Genomic DNA, 17,500 nt, shown 5'->3' with positions numbered 1-17,500 from the left:
TGGGACAGGAAGAGATAAGAAGGGAGTATGGCTACTCCTTGCATTCCTACAGCTTCAAGGTTAACACACGCAGTTTACTAGCGGACAACCAAAAAGAGAACAAATGGGAAAACACTAGCTGTTTTCAAATGTGACTATGAATATAAAGAAATAACTCTTAAATATGGATATATATAGATATCTGTATCCGTCAATAGATGAATAGATAGATAGATAGATGGATGGATAGATAGATGGATAGATAGACGATCAATCGATCGATAGATATTGTTGCGTTTGGACCAGATGTTCTTCCGAGGGAATTTAAGTTGCTGGTCGATCCCAAGTTCTTTTGATGACACATAAGCTGATTTTAAATGATAACCCAGAACAGAGTAGGTATTTTTGCAATTTATTCCAAAGCTTTGGAGAGACCAACCTAAAAAAACAACACATTCAATTCGCGTCGCCTAGTTGATCTGAAAACCCTACGGACGCGCGATGTCTTCTTCACTATCTCCCCCGCCCGAATCCACATATCTGTTGTTCTGCTAAGCCTGGGACAGGATGAGATAATATACTTTTCGGATTGTAATCACAATTGGATGTGTTTTAGTGTCAAACTGGTTTTCATTGAGGGCCACATTGCAGTTATGGTTGCCCTCAGAGGGCCGCTTTTAACAATGAGTAATACGTGAATATACATTTATAAATATATACTACACTAACAATGTTTTTTTTTTTTTTACGTAAGCTTAAAAAAAATGTTTACATTTTATTTTAAAAACTGGCAGCTCCATCATGAGAATTTCACAGTAAAAGCAGTGTTTTTTTTAACAGTATATAAAAGAATAGAATAAATAGAATGGAATGGAGAAACAATAGCGCTGTTTGTAGCGGTAAAATTCAAGCAACTGAGCTGCCTTTTTAAAATTAAATCTTGTTGTTTTATTGTTTTTTGGTTTGTTTTTTAATGTTTAAGTGTCTTACCGTATATGGAACAAAAACAGTACTAAAGTTGATGACGCGGTAAAGAAAAACTTGGAATTTAACCGTAAAATCTATTGTCAATCTCACACTATTATGTTAGATCCACTATGGACTGGACTCTGACTATTATGTTAGACCACTATGGACTGGACTCTCACTATTATGTTTTGATCCACTATGGACTGGACTGTCACAATATTATGTTAGATCCATTATGGACTGGACTCTCACTATTATGTTAGATCCACTGTGGACTGGACTCTCACTATTATGTTTTGATCCACTATGGACTGGACTGTCACAATATTATGTTAGATCCATTATGGACTGGACTCTCACTATTATGTTAGATCCACTATGGACTGGACTCTCACTATTATGTTAGATCCACTATGGACTGGACTCTCACTATTATGTTAGATCCACTATGGACTGGACTCTCACTATTATGTTAGATCCACTATGGACTGGACTCTCACAATATTTTGTTAGATCCACTATGGACTGGACTCTCACTATTATGTTAGATCCACTATGGACTGGACTTTCACTATTATGTTAGATCCACTATGGACTGGACTCTCACTATTATGTTAGATCCACTATGGACTGGACTCTCACCATTATGTTAGATCCACTATGGACTGGACTCTCACTATTATGTTAGATCCACTATGGACTGGACTCTCACTATTATGTTAGACCACTATGGACTGGACTCCCACTATTATGTTAGATCCACTATGGACTGGACTCTCACTATTATGTTAGATCCACTATGGACTGGACTCTCACTATTATGTTAGACCACTATGGACTGGACTCTCACTATTATGTTAGACCACTATGGACTGGACTCCCACTATTATGTTAGATCCACTATGGACTGGACTCTCACTATATTATGTTATTTCTTCCCACATTTGTACTTCCCCACTTGTAGTTGCAGTGAATGAACTCTAGAGGGCGGTGCCTCTCTTCCATTAGACCCCCTGGCGTCCTCAGAATGAGATCTATGTGCCAACACAGAGTTTGTGGCTGAAGTTCAATACCACTTCTATTATTAGATTTATGAGAGTTTCTTCCCTTTGTCCGAAGTCCCGCTCGGACACACCCAAACACGAGTCCACCCCTCGGCCGGCGGGCCTGACAGTGATCCGTCCGCAACACGTGTGAAGGTGCGGCACAAAAACACACGTGGGAAAGGTTATTTTCGGTGCTGCCGGGGGGAAATAATAGGAGGAGCCAAGCTCTGATACCGTACCCTCCAAACAGTTTTTCCCCTCCGGGTGCTTCAAAAGTTGGAGATGGACAGCGGTCCTCTGCGGGTTTCCACGGTCCCGACATCCCCGTACCCCGACCAGAGACCGGGCGCCGACGGCCTGAGGAGAAAAGTGCATATCTTCCGGACTCGGAGGAACTATCTGCACAACTTCATCCAGAGTATCTTCTCCTCCATCGACCTCCGGGACCGCCAGGGTTCCACGGTGGTGGTGGGCGGGGATGGACGCCACTTCAGCCAGGCGGCCATCCAGGTCGTCGTGCAGATGGCCGCCGCCAACGGGGTCAGTGAAACCGTTTACTTTTACGCCGGACCTGGGCAATTATTTTGACTCGGGGGGCCAAAATCAGAATAATGAATGCTAAAAAAGTTATGACGGAACCCCCTTAAAGGGGAACATTATCACAATTTCAAAAGGGTTAAAAACAATAAAAATCAGTTCCCAGGGGCTTGTTGCATTTTTTTTTCAAAATGTTTCCGGTTTATACCGGAATATCCCTAAAAAAAGCTTTAAAGTTGCTTGATTTTCGCTATTTGCGAAGCGACTATCCATTGTGACGTCACACAGTGCTGCCAATGTAAACAAACAATGGGAATAGCGCAACAAGATATAGCGACATTAGCTCGGATTCAGACTCGAATTTCAGCGATTCAACAAATTACGCATGTATTGAAACGGATGGTCGGAGTATGAAAGTATTGAAGAAGAAACTGAAGCTATTGACGCTATTCATAGCCATAGCATGGCCGAATAGCTGCGTTAGCATCGCCGGTAAAATGTGCGGACCAAACGATCAGGACTTTCGCATCTCGTGACACTGGAGCAACTTAAATCCTTCGATTGGTAAGTGTTTGTTTGGCATTAAATGTGGGTGGAAGGAAACGTAATATAGTTGCAAATGCATCTGCAGGTTATCCATACATCTCTGTGCCATGTCTGCCTTAGCACCGCCGTTAAATAGCATGTTAGCATCAATTAGCTGGAAGTTACCTTCAACAAAACTCACCATTGTGATTTCGTTGACTTTATCGTTGCAAATGCATCTGCAGGTTATCCATACATCTCTGTGCCATGTCTGCTTTAGCACCGCCCGGTAAATAGCATGTTAGCATCGATTAGCATAGCATGTTAGCATCAATTAGCTGGCAGTGAACATCAACAAAACTCACCTTTGTGAATTCGTTGACTTTATAGTTGCAAATACATCTGCAGGTTATCCATAGATCTCTGTGAAGTGAAGTGAAGTGAATTATATTTATATAGCGCTTTTTCTCTAGTGACTCAAAGCGCTTTACATAGTGAAACCCAATATCTAAGTTACATTTAAACCAGTGTGGGTGGCACTGGGAGCAGGTGGGTAAAGTGTCTTGCCCAAGGACACAACGGCAGTGACTAGGATGGCGGAAGCGGGAATCGAACCTGCAACCCTCAAGTTGCTGACACGGCCGCTCTACCAACCGAGCTATACCGCCCCTGTGCCATGTCTGCTTTAGCACCGTTGGTAATAGCATGTTAACATCGATTAGCGTAGCATGTTAGCATCGATTAGCTGGCAGTCAACATCAACAAAACTCACCTTTGTGAATTCGTTGACTTTATTGTTGCAAACGTATCTGTAGGTTATCCATACATCTCTGTGCCATGTGTGCTTTAGCACCGCCGGTATATATCATGTTAGCATTGATTAGCGTAGCATGTTAGCATCGATTAGCTGGCACTCACGCCGCGACCAAATATGTCTGATTAGCACATAACTCAAAAAAGACCATTATATTTTTTTTAACCGATTTACAAACTCTAAATGGGTGAATTTTGGCGAATCAAACGCCTTTCTGTTTATCGCTCATGTGGCAATGACGTCAGAACGTGACGTCACCGAGGTAACACAGCCGCCATTTTCATTTTCAACACATTACAAACACCGGGTCTCAGCTCTGTCATTTTCCGTTTTTTAGAAATCAGTAGAAATTCGGGAGAATGGTTGCCTCGGGAGATTTTCGGGGGTGGCACTGAACTTCGGGAGTCTACCGGGAAAATTAGGAGGGTTGGCAAGTACCGACGCTGTATAACACCGGCGGGCCGGATCTAATGCTAAATTGATATTGCTTCAAGGGCCAAATTAAATTACACGGCGGGCCAGATTTGGCCCGCGGGCCAGAGTTTGACACCCATGCAGTAGACGAAAACGGACTGCTGTTGTTGTGTGTTGTTACCGCTGTGTGAGGACGTTAATGAAACTGCCTAACAATAAAATAAGAAACCAATAACTCGCCCTTGATCATTCTACAGTTATAACGTCATTGGGCAGACATGCTGTTTATATTGTAGGAAAGCGGACGTGAAAACAGGCTGTCGACACGTCACTCAGGTCCGCATGGAGCTGGAGGGGGCGTGGCCTCCAGCTCCGCCTGAATTTCGGGAAAGGCGCTGAATTTCGGGACGGTTGGCAAGTATGCCTTAAGAAGTAGCGAGTAGATTCTGTAGACATAAAAGAACATGACTAAGGGGGAACCGGAGCGAATATTTGGCCGTCATGTTGTTAGGATATGCGATCGTTAGCTGACACACACCCGAGCCTCCACATTTATTGGCTGAAATGTGACTCCACGGGAGGTTACGGGCCAACAAAAACCCACGCCAACTCTCCCACACAACATTTTTCTACCCGTGTGACATTCCCCCAGGTGGGCCGTCTCATCGTGGGACACAACGGGTTGATGTCCCCCGCCGCCGGCTCCTGCGTGATCAGGAAATCCAAAGCTATGGGTGGCATCCTCCTCAGCGCCGCTCGTCGCCCCGCAGGGCCGGATGGAGACTTCAGCATCAAGTTCAACTCTGCAAACGGAGGTACGGCAGTCGGACTGGAGGAAGTATGCGGGCGCACCAGCCAAGAGGGGATAATGTAGCTCGGGGGAACGCGGACCACGCAGATCCCGCAGGAGGTTGAGACGAAGGAAAGCTTAGAACTCATTAAAGACTGAGAAGCCCGTCATATTTCTCCCTGATGTGAATATGCAGATTTGTGATTCCTTGTCAAATATAACACTAGAGTCATGCTGCCTCGTCCAGGACCGGCCAGTGAAGCTGTCACCGGCAAGATCTACCAGGTCAGCAGAACCCTTGAAGAGTTTGCCATCTGCTCAGGACTCCGGGTGGATCTAACCACTCTGGGCAAACAGACCTTCGACTTGGAGAACAAGTTCAAACCTTTCACAGGTACAAACTACTTCTTTAACGTAAATGACCGCCATAACCACAACACCAGGGGGAGCTCCACAAACCACGTTAAACCCAGATTCCGATCTAACAAAGGTCTTAACTCATTCTCTTTCTATGCCACATCAATGTGGAATGCACTCCCAACACGTATAAAAGTAAGTGCATCTATATATTCATTCAAAACTGCTCTAAAACAACACCTCCAGGCAACTTCAACACTTTACTAATACCCTCCTCCATTCACATCCCATCTCCCCGGATTATAAACAACTCAAATGTACTTCTAATGTATATACTTGTTCTTATGCTATGTGAACTCACTATGTTCTCTGCTGGCTGTACATATCCTACTAAATAAGACCTACACTGTTTCAATGTCCACATTTCTCTGTTGATACAACTGTTGATGACTGAAGTTCTGATATCAACCAAAGCTCCTCATCCCACCCCCCGGATTGTAAATAATGTAAATAATTCAATGTACATACTATGATGATTAACTTGTGCGATGACTGTATTATGTTGATAGTATATATTTGTACCATGAATTAATTAACGTGGACCCCGACTTAAACAAGTTGAAAAACTTATTGGGGTGTTACCATTTAGTGGTCAATTGTACGGAATATGTACTGAACTGTGCAATCTACTAATAAAAGTATCAATCAATCAGTCAAAAAGATGTCGTCCTATCGAAGATATTATATTCTTGTTTTTGTCGGTAGAACAACCACCCATGGCTTTGGAGTACCATAACGTACCTTGTTCTTTGTGCATTTCTGCTCGCTATGCGTTTCCCCACGTTCCGGAATGGACCGAGGATCAAAAAGAAGTCAGGATATGTTATCATTGCGTTAACTTTGACATCCCTAGTATATAGCTATATGTATATATGTATTTATATATATATCGATACACAAAAAATACAAAGGTAATTGTTTTGTGTGATATTTTTCAGTGGAAATCGTGGACTCTATTGAGTCATACGCAAACCTGATGAGGAACATCTTTGACTTTGCCGCCCTGAAGGTGCTTTTGTCAGGCGAAAACCACATCAAGATAAAACTGGATGCCATGCATGGAGGTGAGATAGTGTTTAGTCCCTATAAAATCGGTGTCGTTCCTCCTTTTTGTCAAAAGTGCCAACTTACAAACCCTGTTTCCATATGAGTTGGGAAATTGTGTTAGATGTAAAAATAAACAGAATACAATGATTTGCAAATCCTTTTCAAGCCATATTCAGTTGAATATGCTACAAAGACAACATATTTGATGTTCAAACTCATAAACTTTGTTTTTGTTTTTTGCAAATAATAATTAACTTAAAATTTCTTGGCTGCAACACGTGCCAAAGTAGTTGGGAAAGGGCATGTTCACCACTGTGTTACATCCCCTTTTCTTTTAACAACACTCAATAAACGTTTGGGAACTGAGGAAAATAATTGTTGAAGCTTTGAAAGTGGAATTCTTTCCCATTCTTGTTTTATGTAGAGCTTTAGTCCTTCAACAGTCCGGGGTCTCCGCTGTCCTATTTTACGCTTCACATATTTTCCATGGGAGACAGGTCTGGACCAGGAAAGTACCCGCACTATTTTACGACGAAACCATGCTGTTGTAACACGTGGCTTGGCATTGTTTTGCTGAAATAAGCAGGGGCGTCCACGATAACGTTGCTTGGATGACAACATATGTTGCTCCAAAACCTGTATGGACCTTTCAGCATTAATGGTGCCTTCACAGATGTGTAAGTTACCCATGCCTTGGCCACTAATGCACCCCCATACCATCACACATGCTGGCTTTTACACTTTGCGTCGATAACAGTCTGGATGGTCCGTGTGACACGATGTTGAATATTTCCAAAAACAATTTGAAATGTGGACTCGTCAGACCACAGTACACGTATCCACTTTGCATCAGTCCATCTTGGATGAGCTCGGGCCCAGCCAAGCCAGCGGCGTTCCTGGGTGTTGTTGATAAATGGGTTTTGCTTTGCATAGTAGAGCTTTAACTTGCACTTACAGATGTAGCAACCAACTGTAGTTACTGGCAGTGGTTTTATGAAGTGTTCCTGAGCCCATGTGGTGATATCATTTACACACTGATGTCGGTTTTTGGGGCAGAACCGCCTGAGGGGATCAAAGGTCCGTAATATCATCGCTTACGTGCAGGGATTTCTCCAGATTCTCTGAACCTTTTGATGATTTTACGGACCGTAGATGTTGAAATCCCTAAATTCTTTGCAATAGCTCGTTGAGAAATGTTGTTCTAAAACTGTTTGACAATTTGCGTACAAATTGGTGACCCTCGCCCCATCCTTGTTTGTGAAATACTTAGCATTTCACGGAAGCTGTTTTTATACCCAATCATGGCACCCACCTGTTCCCAATTAGCCTGCACACCTGTGGGACGTTCCATATAAGTGTTTGATGAGCATTTCTCAACTTTTTCAGTATTTATTGCCACCTTTCCCAACTTCTTCGTCACGTGTTGCTGGCATCAAATTCTAAAGTTAATGATTATTTGCAACAACAAAAAAAAGGTTTATGAGTTTGAACATCAAATATGTTGTCTTTGCACACACATCAGGACTGGCAAAAATTGCGATCTAATGAAAAAAACAAATCCCAATACTCAAAATTTAGCTCTAGAGCAATTTTTGAATAAAACACAGCAAAAACTGCTCCTAGGAAGAAAACACAACAAAATTGCTTTTAACTTTCAGTAGGAATGCTGGAAAGACATGAAACAAAAACTTCTATGTAGGTCTCACTTAGACCTACATTTAGATAATTGACATCCTTCGGCAAAAATCAACAGGAAGTTAAAAATTACCCCTTCAAAATAAAAGTTTTGTAAAAACCCGTCACCTTTTTCAAACGTAAACTCCTCCGGGTGCGTTTGTCGTTTCGGCTTCAAACTCGCACAGGAGAGAGATTGAACCCTTTTGATTAAAACTATCCAACAAAGTTTTGATTACTGCTCCGGTTTGGATTTTACGCGCCTTTCAAAGAACCCCTGCGCAAAGTTTCCTAAAAAAATGTCATTTTTGCCTCTTTGAACTGTAATTTGACCCCCTTAAAATGCTTCAAAGTGCAAGTTAAAGCTCTACTATGCTATGCAAAGTGAAAACCATTTATCAACAACATCCAGAAACGCTGATCTGTAATTCGACCCCCTTAACATGCTTCAAAACTCACCAAATTTTACACACACATCAGGACTGGCGAAAATTGCCATCTAATAAAAAAAACAAACCCCAAAAGTCAAAATTGCGCTCCAGCGCCCCCTAGGAAAAAACCCAGACAAAACTGCTTGTAACTTCTGTTAGGAATGTCGTAGAGACATGAAACAAAGACTTCTATGTAGGTCGGATTTAGACCAGGCCTTGGCAGTGGCCAAAGGCGGACCCGACCAACGCTGCTTGCAGCTTTAATTATTATTTGAAACTGGATTTTGCATGTCACTAAAGTTATATAAGCCTTGCTTGTTCAATATTTAATGCAAAACTTGTTTGGGTCCCTATTAAAAGGTTCATTTGTTCCACCTTGGCCCCGCGACTTTGTTCCGTTTAAAATTTTGGCCCACTCTATATTTGAGTTTGACGCCCCGGTCTAGACCGACAACATAAACACAGGTCGTAACAAAAAAGTCCTTTATTACGGCAAGTAAACATGCAGGCAATTTTTGTTTGGGTATGTGGACAACTGCTTGGGTCAGCCGGTTGGGGGGTGTGAGGGGGGGGGGGGTGTTTAGTGGGTGTCAAAATATGATAGGTGGTATTTGAAAGTATGACAATGTGAGCTTTTCAGTGGGATACAGTTACAAACTATTTCAAGCCTCCAAATACTCTCCGTCACGATGCAACTTCACACTCCACGGGCGTTGTTGAACCCCAAGATGCAGAGACGGAGGTAGGCATAGAATATGAAAACATGATTTAATTCAAACTAAACAAGAACAAACAAAAAGCACGCATGTGGGCGGAATAACAAACTAAGGGAGCTAGCACCGGAAGCTAGAAAACAAAAAGGAACTTTAGCATGGAAGCTAGTGGATAGCAAACAGAAAAACTGGAAATAACTAATGCTACAGAAACAGCCTACCGCTACGACGACCAGGACAAAATGTAGCACGACAGGTGGTAGCTGTAACAAAACGAGACGACAGGTAGCATGACAAGAGTGACATGTGGCAAAGACAATACAAATGACAATACAATGATCCAGCAACTGACGCAAGACAAAGCAGGTACAAATAGGAGCGGGCTGATTGGCAACAGGTGTGGCCAGGTGCCAGTCAGCCGCAGCTGAGGAGGAACACAACACTCAGGGAACAAGACAGGAAGCTGACAAAATAAGAGCGGGCTGATTGCCAACAGGTGTGGCCAGGTGCCAGTCAGCCGCAGCTGAGGAGGAACACAGCACTCAGGGAACAAGACAGGAAGCTGACAAAATAAGAGCGGGCTGATTGGCAACAGGTGTGGCCAGGTGCCAGTCAGCCGCAGCTGAGGAGGAACACAGCACTCAGGGAACAAATCAGGAAGCTGACAAAATAAGAGCGGGCTGATTGGTAACAGGTGTGGCCAGGTGCCAGTCAGCCGCAGCTGAGGAGGAACACAGCACTCAGGGAACAAATCAGGAAGCTGACAAAATAAGAGCGGGCTGATTGGCAACAGGTGTGGCCAGGTGCCAGTCAGCCGCAGCTGAGGAGGAACACAGCACTCAGGGAACAAGACAGGAAGCTGACAAAATAAGAGCGGGCTGATTGGCAAGAGGTGTGGCCAGGTGCCAGTCAGCCGCAGCTGAGGAGGAACACAGCACTAAGGGAACAAGACAGGAAGCTGACAAAATAGGAGCGGGCTGATTGGCAACTGGTGTGGCCAGGTGCCAGTCAGCCGCAGCTGAGGAGGAACACAGCACTCAGGGAACAAGACAGGAAGCTGACAAAATAAGAGCGGGCTGATTGGCAAGAGGTGTGGCCAGGTGCCAGTCAGCTGCAGCTGAGGAGGAACACAGCACTCAGGGAAGAAGACAGGAAGCTGACAAAATAAGAGTGGGCTGATTGGCAACAGGTGTGGCCAGGTGCCAGTCAGCCGCAGCTGAGGAGGAACACAGCACTCAGGGAACAAGACAGGAAGCTGACAAAATAAGAGCGGGCTGATTGGCAAGAGGTGTGGCCAGGTGCCAGTCAGCCGCAGCTGAGGAGGAACACAGCACTAAGGGAACAAGACAGGAAGCTGACAAAATAGGAGCGGGCTGATTGGCAACTGGTGTGGCCAGGTGCCAGTCAGCCGCAGCTGAGGAGGAACACAGCACTCAGGGAACAAGACAGGAAGCTGACAAAATAAGAGCGGGCTGATTGGTGAAAGGTGTGGCCAGGTGCCGATCAGCCGCAGCTGAGGAGGAACACAGCACTCAGGGAACAAGACAGGAAGCTGACAAAATAAGAGCACTAGACAGGAACTAAAGCGTGAGATACTAAAGACAGAGGAAACAGACAAATGCAGAGGAAAAAACTAAAACATAGACAAACTGTCAGGGGAAAAGCTGACAACGGGAGAGGAACTCATGCGTGTGAATTGAATATATCGATTGTTTTTTCTGTATCAATTGGGGGAAAATCTGATATTTTAAGAGTGAAACGCCACCCCTTACACCACGGGTCCGGTTTCTGTGTCCCTGGCACCTGTTTCCTCTCTCCAGTGGTGGGTCCTTATGTGAAGAGGATACTGTGCGAGGAGCTGGGCTGTCCCGCCAATTCTGCCATCAACTGCGTCCCCACGGAGGACTTTGGGGCTCGGCGCCACAACCCTGACCTGGTCTACGTCGCGGATCTGGTGGACGGCGTGAGGGACGGGGAGTACGACTTTGCAGCAGCTTTTGATGGAGACGGGGTATGTCAAGAATGGGAAAACTACCTTATTTCCTTGAATTGCCGCCGGGTATATAGTATGCAAGTCTAGAATTTCCACAGGGTCAAACTCGTCACGTCACAAGTGACACTTCCCCTGTCATCAATTTCAAAATAAAGGAGGCTGATTTCAATAATTTGAAATCGCATAAAGGGAAGAAGATTAAGAGCTATTCAGTAGGATTAAAGTTCCAAGCTATTGAATATGCAAAAAAGAACAGTAAGCAGCTATGTTTTATTAATATACCATAGCTGCGTGTGTCAAATATGAGTCATTAAATGACTCCCGCCTCCTGGTGGTAGAGGGCGCTAGTGATCCTTCGTGCGACTATTCGTGACAACAAGCAGCAAGCGTGTGTTTAATTTTTTCCTCTCGCTTGCACTTTTAACATGGAGGATTACATATCTAAAATAAAACACTTTTCTAAACTGGACTTTCAATCGAAGCAGGAAGTAATAAAGGAAGATCTCCATCGAGACAGAGAGACTTTTAAAACCGAAGAAAGATAAGGAAGACTTCTATAAACAAGTTATCAAAGTTTTTAATCAGAAGGAGCTGCGCATGGACTTCATTTATAAGTAAAGGTAAGACTATAATAAAGTTTTTTTTCATGATGGTATCCTTACATCACACTCAAATTTATAAGCTCAGGCCTAAATTTACCGCATGCCTTTGGTAAGCGCCAGAGTGAGAAGAGGTTTTGAATTAATTTGCGAACCGGCGGCAATTCAAGGAAATACGGTAAGTCAAGGGAATCTGTCGCGAGGAAGTCTTTTGACTCAGTCCTGTCCGTAGGATCGGAACCTGATCCTGGGGAGGCACGGCCTCTTTGTCACCCCGTCCGACTCTCTGGCCGTCATTGCTGACAACATCTTCTGCATCCCCTACTTTCAGCACGGCGGGGTTAGGGGTTTCGCCCGCAGCATGCCCACAAGTGCGGCCTTAGACAGGTACAACTTGGGCCCGGCTGGTACTTAGACCTGGATTTGGACTTGGACTTAGACTTAGACTCGGACTCGGACTCGGACTCGGACTCGGACTCGTACTCGGACTCGGACTCGGACTCGGACTCGGACTCGGACTCGGACTCTGACTCTGACTCTGACTCTGACTCTGACTCTGACTCTGACTCTGACTCTGACTCTGACTCTGACTCTGACTCTGACTCTGACTCGGACTCGGACTCGGACTCGGACTCTGACTCTGACTCTGACTCTGACTCTGACTCTGACTCTGACTCTGACTCTGACTCTGACTCTGACTCTGACTCTGACTCTGACTCTGACTCTGACTCGGACTCGGACTCGGACTCGGACTCGGACTCGGACTCTGACTCTGACTCTGACTCTGACTCGGACTCGGACTCGGACTCGGACTCGGACTCGGACTCGGACTCGGACTCGGACTCGGACTCGGACTCGGACTCTGACTCTGACTCTGACTCTGACTCTGACTCTGACTCTGACTCGGACTCGGACTCGGACTCGGACTCGGACTCGGACTCGGACTCGGACTCGGACTCGGACTCGGACTCGGACTCGGACTCTGACTCTGACTCTGACTCTGACTCTGACTCTGACTCTGACTCTGACTCTGACTCTGACTCTGACTCTGACTCTGACTCTGACTCTGACTCTGACTCTGACTCTGACTCTGACTCTGACTCTGACTCGGACAACGTTATTGATCCACAAGGGAAACTGTTCCACACAGTAGCTCGGTTACAAAGGATTCAAGGGGTAAGGGTGGAAAGGATAATCCACAAAAAGGGGGCAAAACAAAAGGTATAGAGTAGTAGTAAGTGGAAGTAGGGAGAACAGTGGGGCTCCTGAAGTCCACAGCCATTCGTGAGGTTTTCCGTATCTAAGATCCAGTTTTTCGCCATGATTTTTCAATAAGACAACAACGATAGTGAAATTGTCGACATTGTCGAGTCTTTTAAATGTGTGTGTGTGCGTGTGTGTGTATATATATATATATATATATATATATATATATGTAGGTGTGGGAAAAATCACAAGACTACTTCATCTCTACAGAAGTGTTTCATGAGGGGTTCCCTCAATCATCAGGAGATTTTAATGGAAGCATTCACATACAATGGTTTATATAGGGCACAGAGTGGGTGGGTACAGGCAGGCGTAGGGGCGTGGTGATTGGCTCATGTGTTACCTAGGAGGTGTTTCCGTCTGTGGCGGCATGTTGAAATGATTTCACTGCGCTTGTTGAGGAATGACAGGTCTGGATGGTATATAATAAACAGTTTCTCTTTCAAGCATAGGTTGCATCTTTTATTACCACTGTATTTGCCATGTTATTGAATATTCAACATTATTGTCTTTGAGGTTCCAAAAGTGCTTGCTGAGTTCTGTAGAAATCCGCAGAGTCTGGTTTCTAACGGAGGCCTTGTGATTATTCCACCTGGTTTTGAATGCTCCTTCGGTTAATCCTACGTACGTGTCGGATGTGTTAATGTCCTTGCGTGTTACCTTTGCTTGGTAAACGACTGATGTTTGTCAGCACCCTCCGTTGAGAGGGCAATCAGGTTTCTTGCGACAGTTACATTCCTTATTGGTTTCAGAGTCGTTTGTACACAACACGTAAAAGTAGTGCTGTCCTCCAGTGGTAATTGTACATGATAATCATACTAAGAAATACAATCATTTTCAGTAACGGCCATGATTAATATTAACTTAGGGGCGCGTCTTCGCACTGTGTATGGAGACACATAATTAGCTACTAGCCACTTGTCTGCCGGGGCACTGAAAATAAATCGCCAACGGGGATTAAAGTCATTAATTGGCAACGGCGATCACATACTTCTTCACGATCGGCACATTCCCAGTATTATGTTTCCTTGTTTTGCTTCCATGATCTGTGTGCTTCTATTTTTGTCTTTCTCACAGAGTAGCCAAGGCATCAAAAATAGAACTGTACGAAACTCCCCCCGGGTGGAAGTTCTTTGGAAGCCTCATGGATGCGGGCCGGCTCTCTCTGTGCGGAGATGAAAGCTTTGGAACAAGTACTTTATCCGCTCTTAATTATTAACAGTACCGTACGTGCCACTTTTTTTTCCAAGTCGTGTTTCCTTCTCTTAGGTGCGGACCATGTTCGTGAGAAGGATGGACTTTGGACCGCGCTCGCTTGGCTGTCCATCCTGGCTACCAGAAGGCAAAGCCTGGAGGATGTCCTTAGAGACCACTGGTTCAAATATGGGAGAAACTACTTCACCAGGTAAAAATGGAATACACAGCAGACCTTAAACTCATCAAAAGTGAGAAATTGTTCACATAAGTCGGGTAAAACTATCCCGTATGACTGTCATGTACTGGAAATTACATACTAAGAAAGACAACACATGATGTAAGTGTCTATATTAGCTATATTAGCCTACTATCAAAATTACTTTTAAAAGTCTTATATAAGTGTTATAATGAAGACAACACATGATGTAAGTGTCTATATTAGCTATATTAGCCTACTATCAAAATGACTTTAAAAGTCTTATATAAGTGTTATAATGAAGACAACACATGATGTAAGTGTCTATATTAGCCTACTATCAAAATGACTTCAAAAGTCTTATATAAGTGTTATAATGAAGACAACACATGATGTAAGTATTTATATTAGCTATGTTAGCCTACTATTAAAGGTCTTATATAAGTGTTATAATGAAGGCAACACATGATGTAAGTGTCTGTATTAGCCTACTATCAAAATAACTTTAAAAGTCGTATGTATGTGTTATAATGAAGATGTCTATAGTAGCTTACTATCAAAATGACTTTAAAAGTCTTATAAAAGTGTTATAACGAAGACAACACATGATGTAAGTGTCTATATTAGCCTACTATCAAAATTATTTTAAAAGTCTCATATAAGTGTTATAATGAAGACAACACATGATGCAAGTGTCTATATTAGACTACTATCAAAATGACCTTAAAAGTCTTATATTACTGTTATAATCAAGCATGACATGATGTAAGTGTCTATATTAGCTATATTAGCCTACTATCGAAATTACTTTAAAAGTTGTATGTACGTGTTATAATGAAGATGTCTATATTAGCTTACTATCAAAATGACTTTAAAAGTCTTATATAAGTGTTATAATGAAGGCAACACATGAGGTAAGTGTCTATATTAGCCTACTATCAAAATGACTATAACAATTGTATAAAGTGCTATAATGAAGGCAACACATGATGTAAGTGTCTATATTAGCCTACTATCAAAATGACCTTAAAAGTCTTATATTACTGTTATAATCAAGCATGACATGATGTAAGTGTCTATATTACCTTACTATCAAAATGACTTTAAAAGTCTTATATAAGTGTTATAATGAAGGCAACACATCATGTAAGTGTCTATATTAGCCTACTATCAAAATGACTATAACAATTGTATAAAGTGCTATAATGAAGGCAACACATGATGTAAGTGTCTATATTAGCCTACTATCAAAATGACTATAAAAATTGTATAAAGTGCTATAATGAAGGCAACACATGATGGAAGTGTCTATATTAGCCTACTATCAAAATGACTTTAAAAGTCTTATATAAGTGTTATAATGAAGGCAACACATAATGTAAGTGTCTATATTAGCCTACTATCAAAATGACTTTAAAAGTCTCATACAAGTGTTATAATGAAGGCAACACATGATGTAAGTGTCTATATTAGCCTACTATCAAAATGACTTTAAAAGTCTTATATAAGTGTTATAATGAAGACAACACATGATGTAAGTGTCTATATTAGCCTACTATCAAAATGACTTTAAAAGTCTTATATAAGTGTTATAATGAAGGCAACACATGATGTAAGTGTCTATATTAGCCTACTATCAAAATGACTATAAAAATTGTATAAAGTGCTATTTTGAAAGCAACACATGATGTAAGTGTCTATATTAGCGTACTATCAAAATGACTTTAAAAGTCTTATATAAGTGTTATAATGAAGGCAACACATTATGTAAGTGTCTATATTAGCCTACTATCAAAATGAGTTTAAAAATCTTATATAAGTGTTATGACGTCAACACATGATGTAAGTGTCTATATTAGCCTACAATCAAAATGACTTTAAAAGTCTTATATAAGTGTTATAATGAAGACAACACCTGATGTAAGTGTCTATATTAGCCTACTATCAAAATGACTTTAAAAGTCTTATATCTCTTGATGAGCTTCAAGAGGGAGTCACCTGAAATGGTTATCACTTTCCAGGTGTGCTCGAAGTTCATGGAGAGAATGCCAAGAGTGTGCAAAGCAGTAATCAGAGCAAAGGGTGTCTATTTTGAAGAAACTACAATATAAAACATGTTTTCCAGTTCATTCAATTTTTGTTTTTAAGTAAAAAACCAGAACATGCAAATGCTGTGATGGTTAAAGTCCCAGTAAAGCTGAAACGAGTGCTTCTCCTGTCCAGATATGACTACGAGAACGTGGACGTAGAAACGGCCTGTGAAATGATGGAGGACCTGGAGCTCCTGATTGCAGACAAGTCCTTTGTGAAGCAAAGATTTGCAGTGGAAGATAAAATTTACCATGTGGAAAAAGCCGACAATTTTGAATACACCGACCCTGTCGACAGCATTATCACCCGGAGTCAGGTACTGTTCAATCCAGAATGGTATGGCATGGCATGCTCCTTATTGTCATTGCGCAGGTGCAACTTTTCACTTTCACCACAGACCCGTTCAAGATTAAACAAACATTGGACAGGGTGACAGAACAGGAACGCTGATGGGGGAAAAAGGTAGACACTGAAGAAAAAAAAAGGCGATTTCAGACTGGGCTCCTTTGGGGGAGAGGGCACAGACTCCGGGCGGAAAAAAAAACAACTACTAAATAGTCGATAAGCACTATAAACATGTTGACATAGAAACCACGAGACTTGCAAAACAAGACAGGCAGAGACGAAAAGGCAAGCAGGGCACGGAGCGGGGAAGGAGTGTGACCGCCTTTGCATAGAGCCAAGAGGGGAAAAAAAGTATTTATATATATATATATATATATATATATATATATATATATATATATATATATATATATATATATATATATATTCCCTCGAGGTACTCCGGCTACCTCTCACC

At 42.6% G+C, this 17,500-nt stretch overlaps 1 protein-coding gene across 2 annotated transcripts in view; it reads left to right on the top strand.

Moving 5' to 3' along the window:
- Positions 1-2,085: 2,085 nt before the first annotated feature.
- The window catches only part of LOC133552089 (phosphoglucomutase-1-like), a 22,999-nt gene continuing 7,584 nt past the window's right edge, over positions 2,086-17,500 (top strand). Inside the window, exons 1-9 of one of the 2 annotated variants that reach the window (XM_061899408.1) lie at positions 2,086-2,534; positions 4,937-5,099; positions 5,322-5,468; positions 6,430-6,555; positions 11,177-11,367; positions 12,181-12,335; positions 14,292-14,407; positions 14,484-14,619; positions 16,831-17,014. In XM_061899408.1, coding sequence (XP_061755392.1) covers positions 2,277-2,534; positions 4,937-5,099; positions 5,322-5,468; positions 6,430-6,555; positions 11,177-11,367; positions 12,181-12,335; positions 14,292-14,407; positions 14,484-14,619; positions 16,831-17,014 — 1,476 coding nt within the window. In that variant the 5' untranslated portion in view covers positions 2,086-2,276. Of the gene's footprint in view, positions 2,535-4,936; positions 5,100-5,301; positions 5,469-6,429; positions 6,556-11,176; positions 11,368-12,180; positions 12,336-14,291; positions 14,408-14,483; positions 14,620-16,830; positions 17,015-17,500 lie in introns of those variants that run through there. The other variant, XM_061899409.1, reaches the window with a different exon arrangement.

Source organism: Nerophis ophidion, linkage group LG04 (genome assembly GCF_033978795.1).
Source record: "Nerophis ophidion isolate RoL-2023_Sa linkage group LG04, RoL_Noph_v1.0, whole genome shotgun sequence".
Lineage (NCBI taxonomy): Eukaryota > Metazoa > Chordata > Actinopteri > Syngnathiformes > Syngnathidae > Nerophis > Nerophis ophidion.
This window is presented reverse-complemented; position numbering and strand designations above follow the sequence as displayed.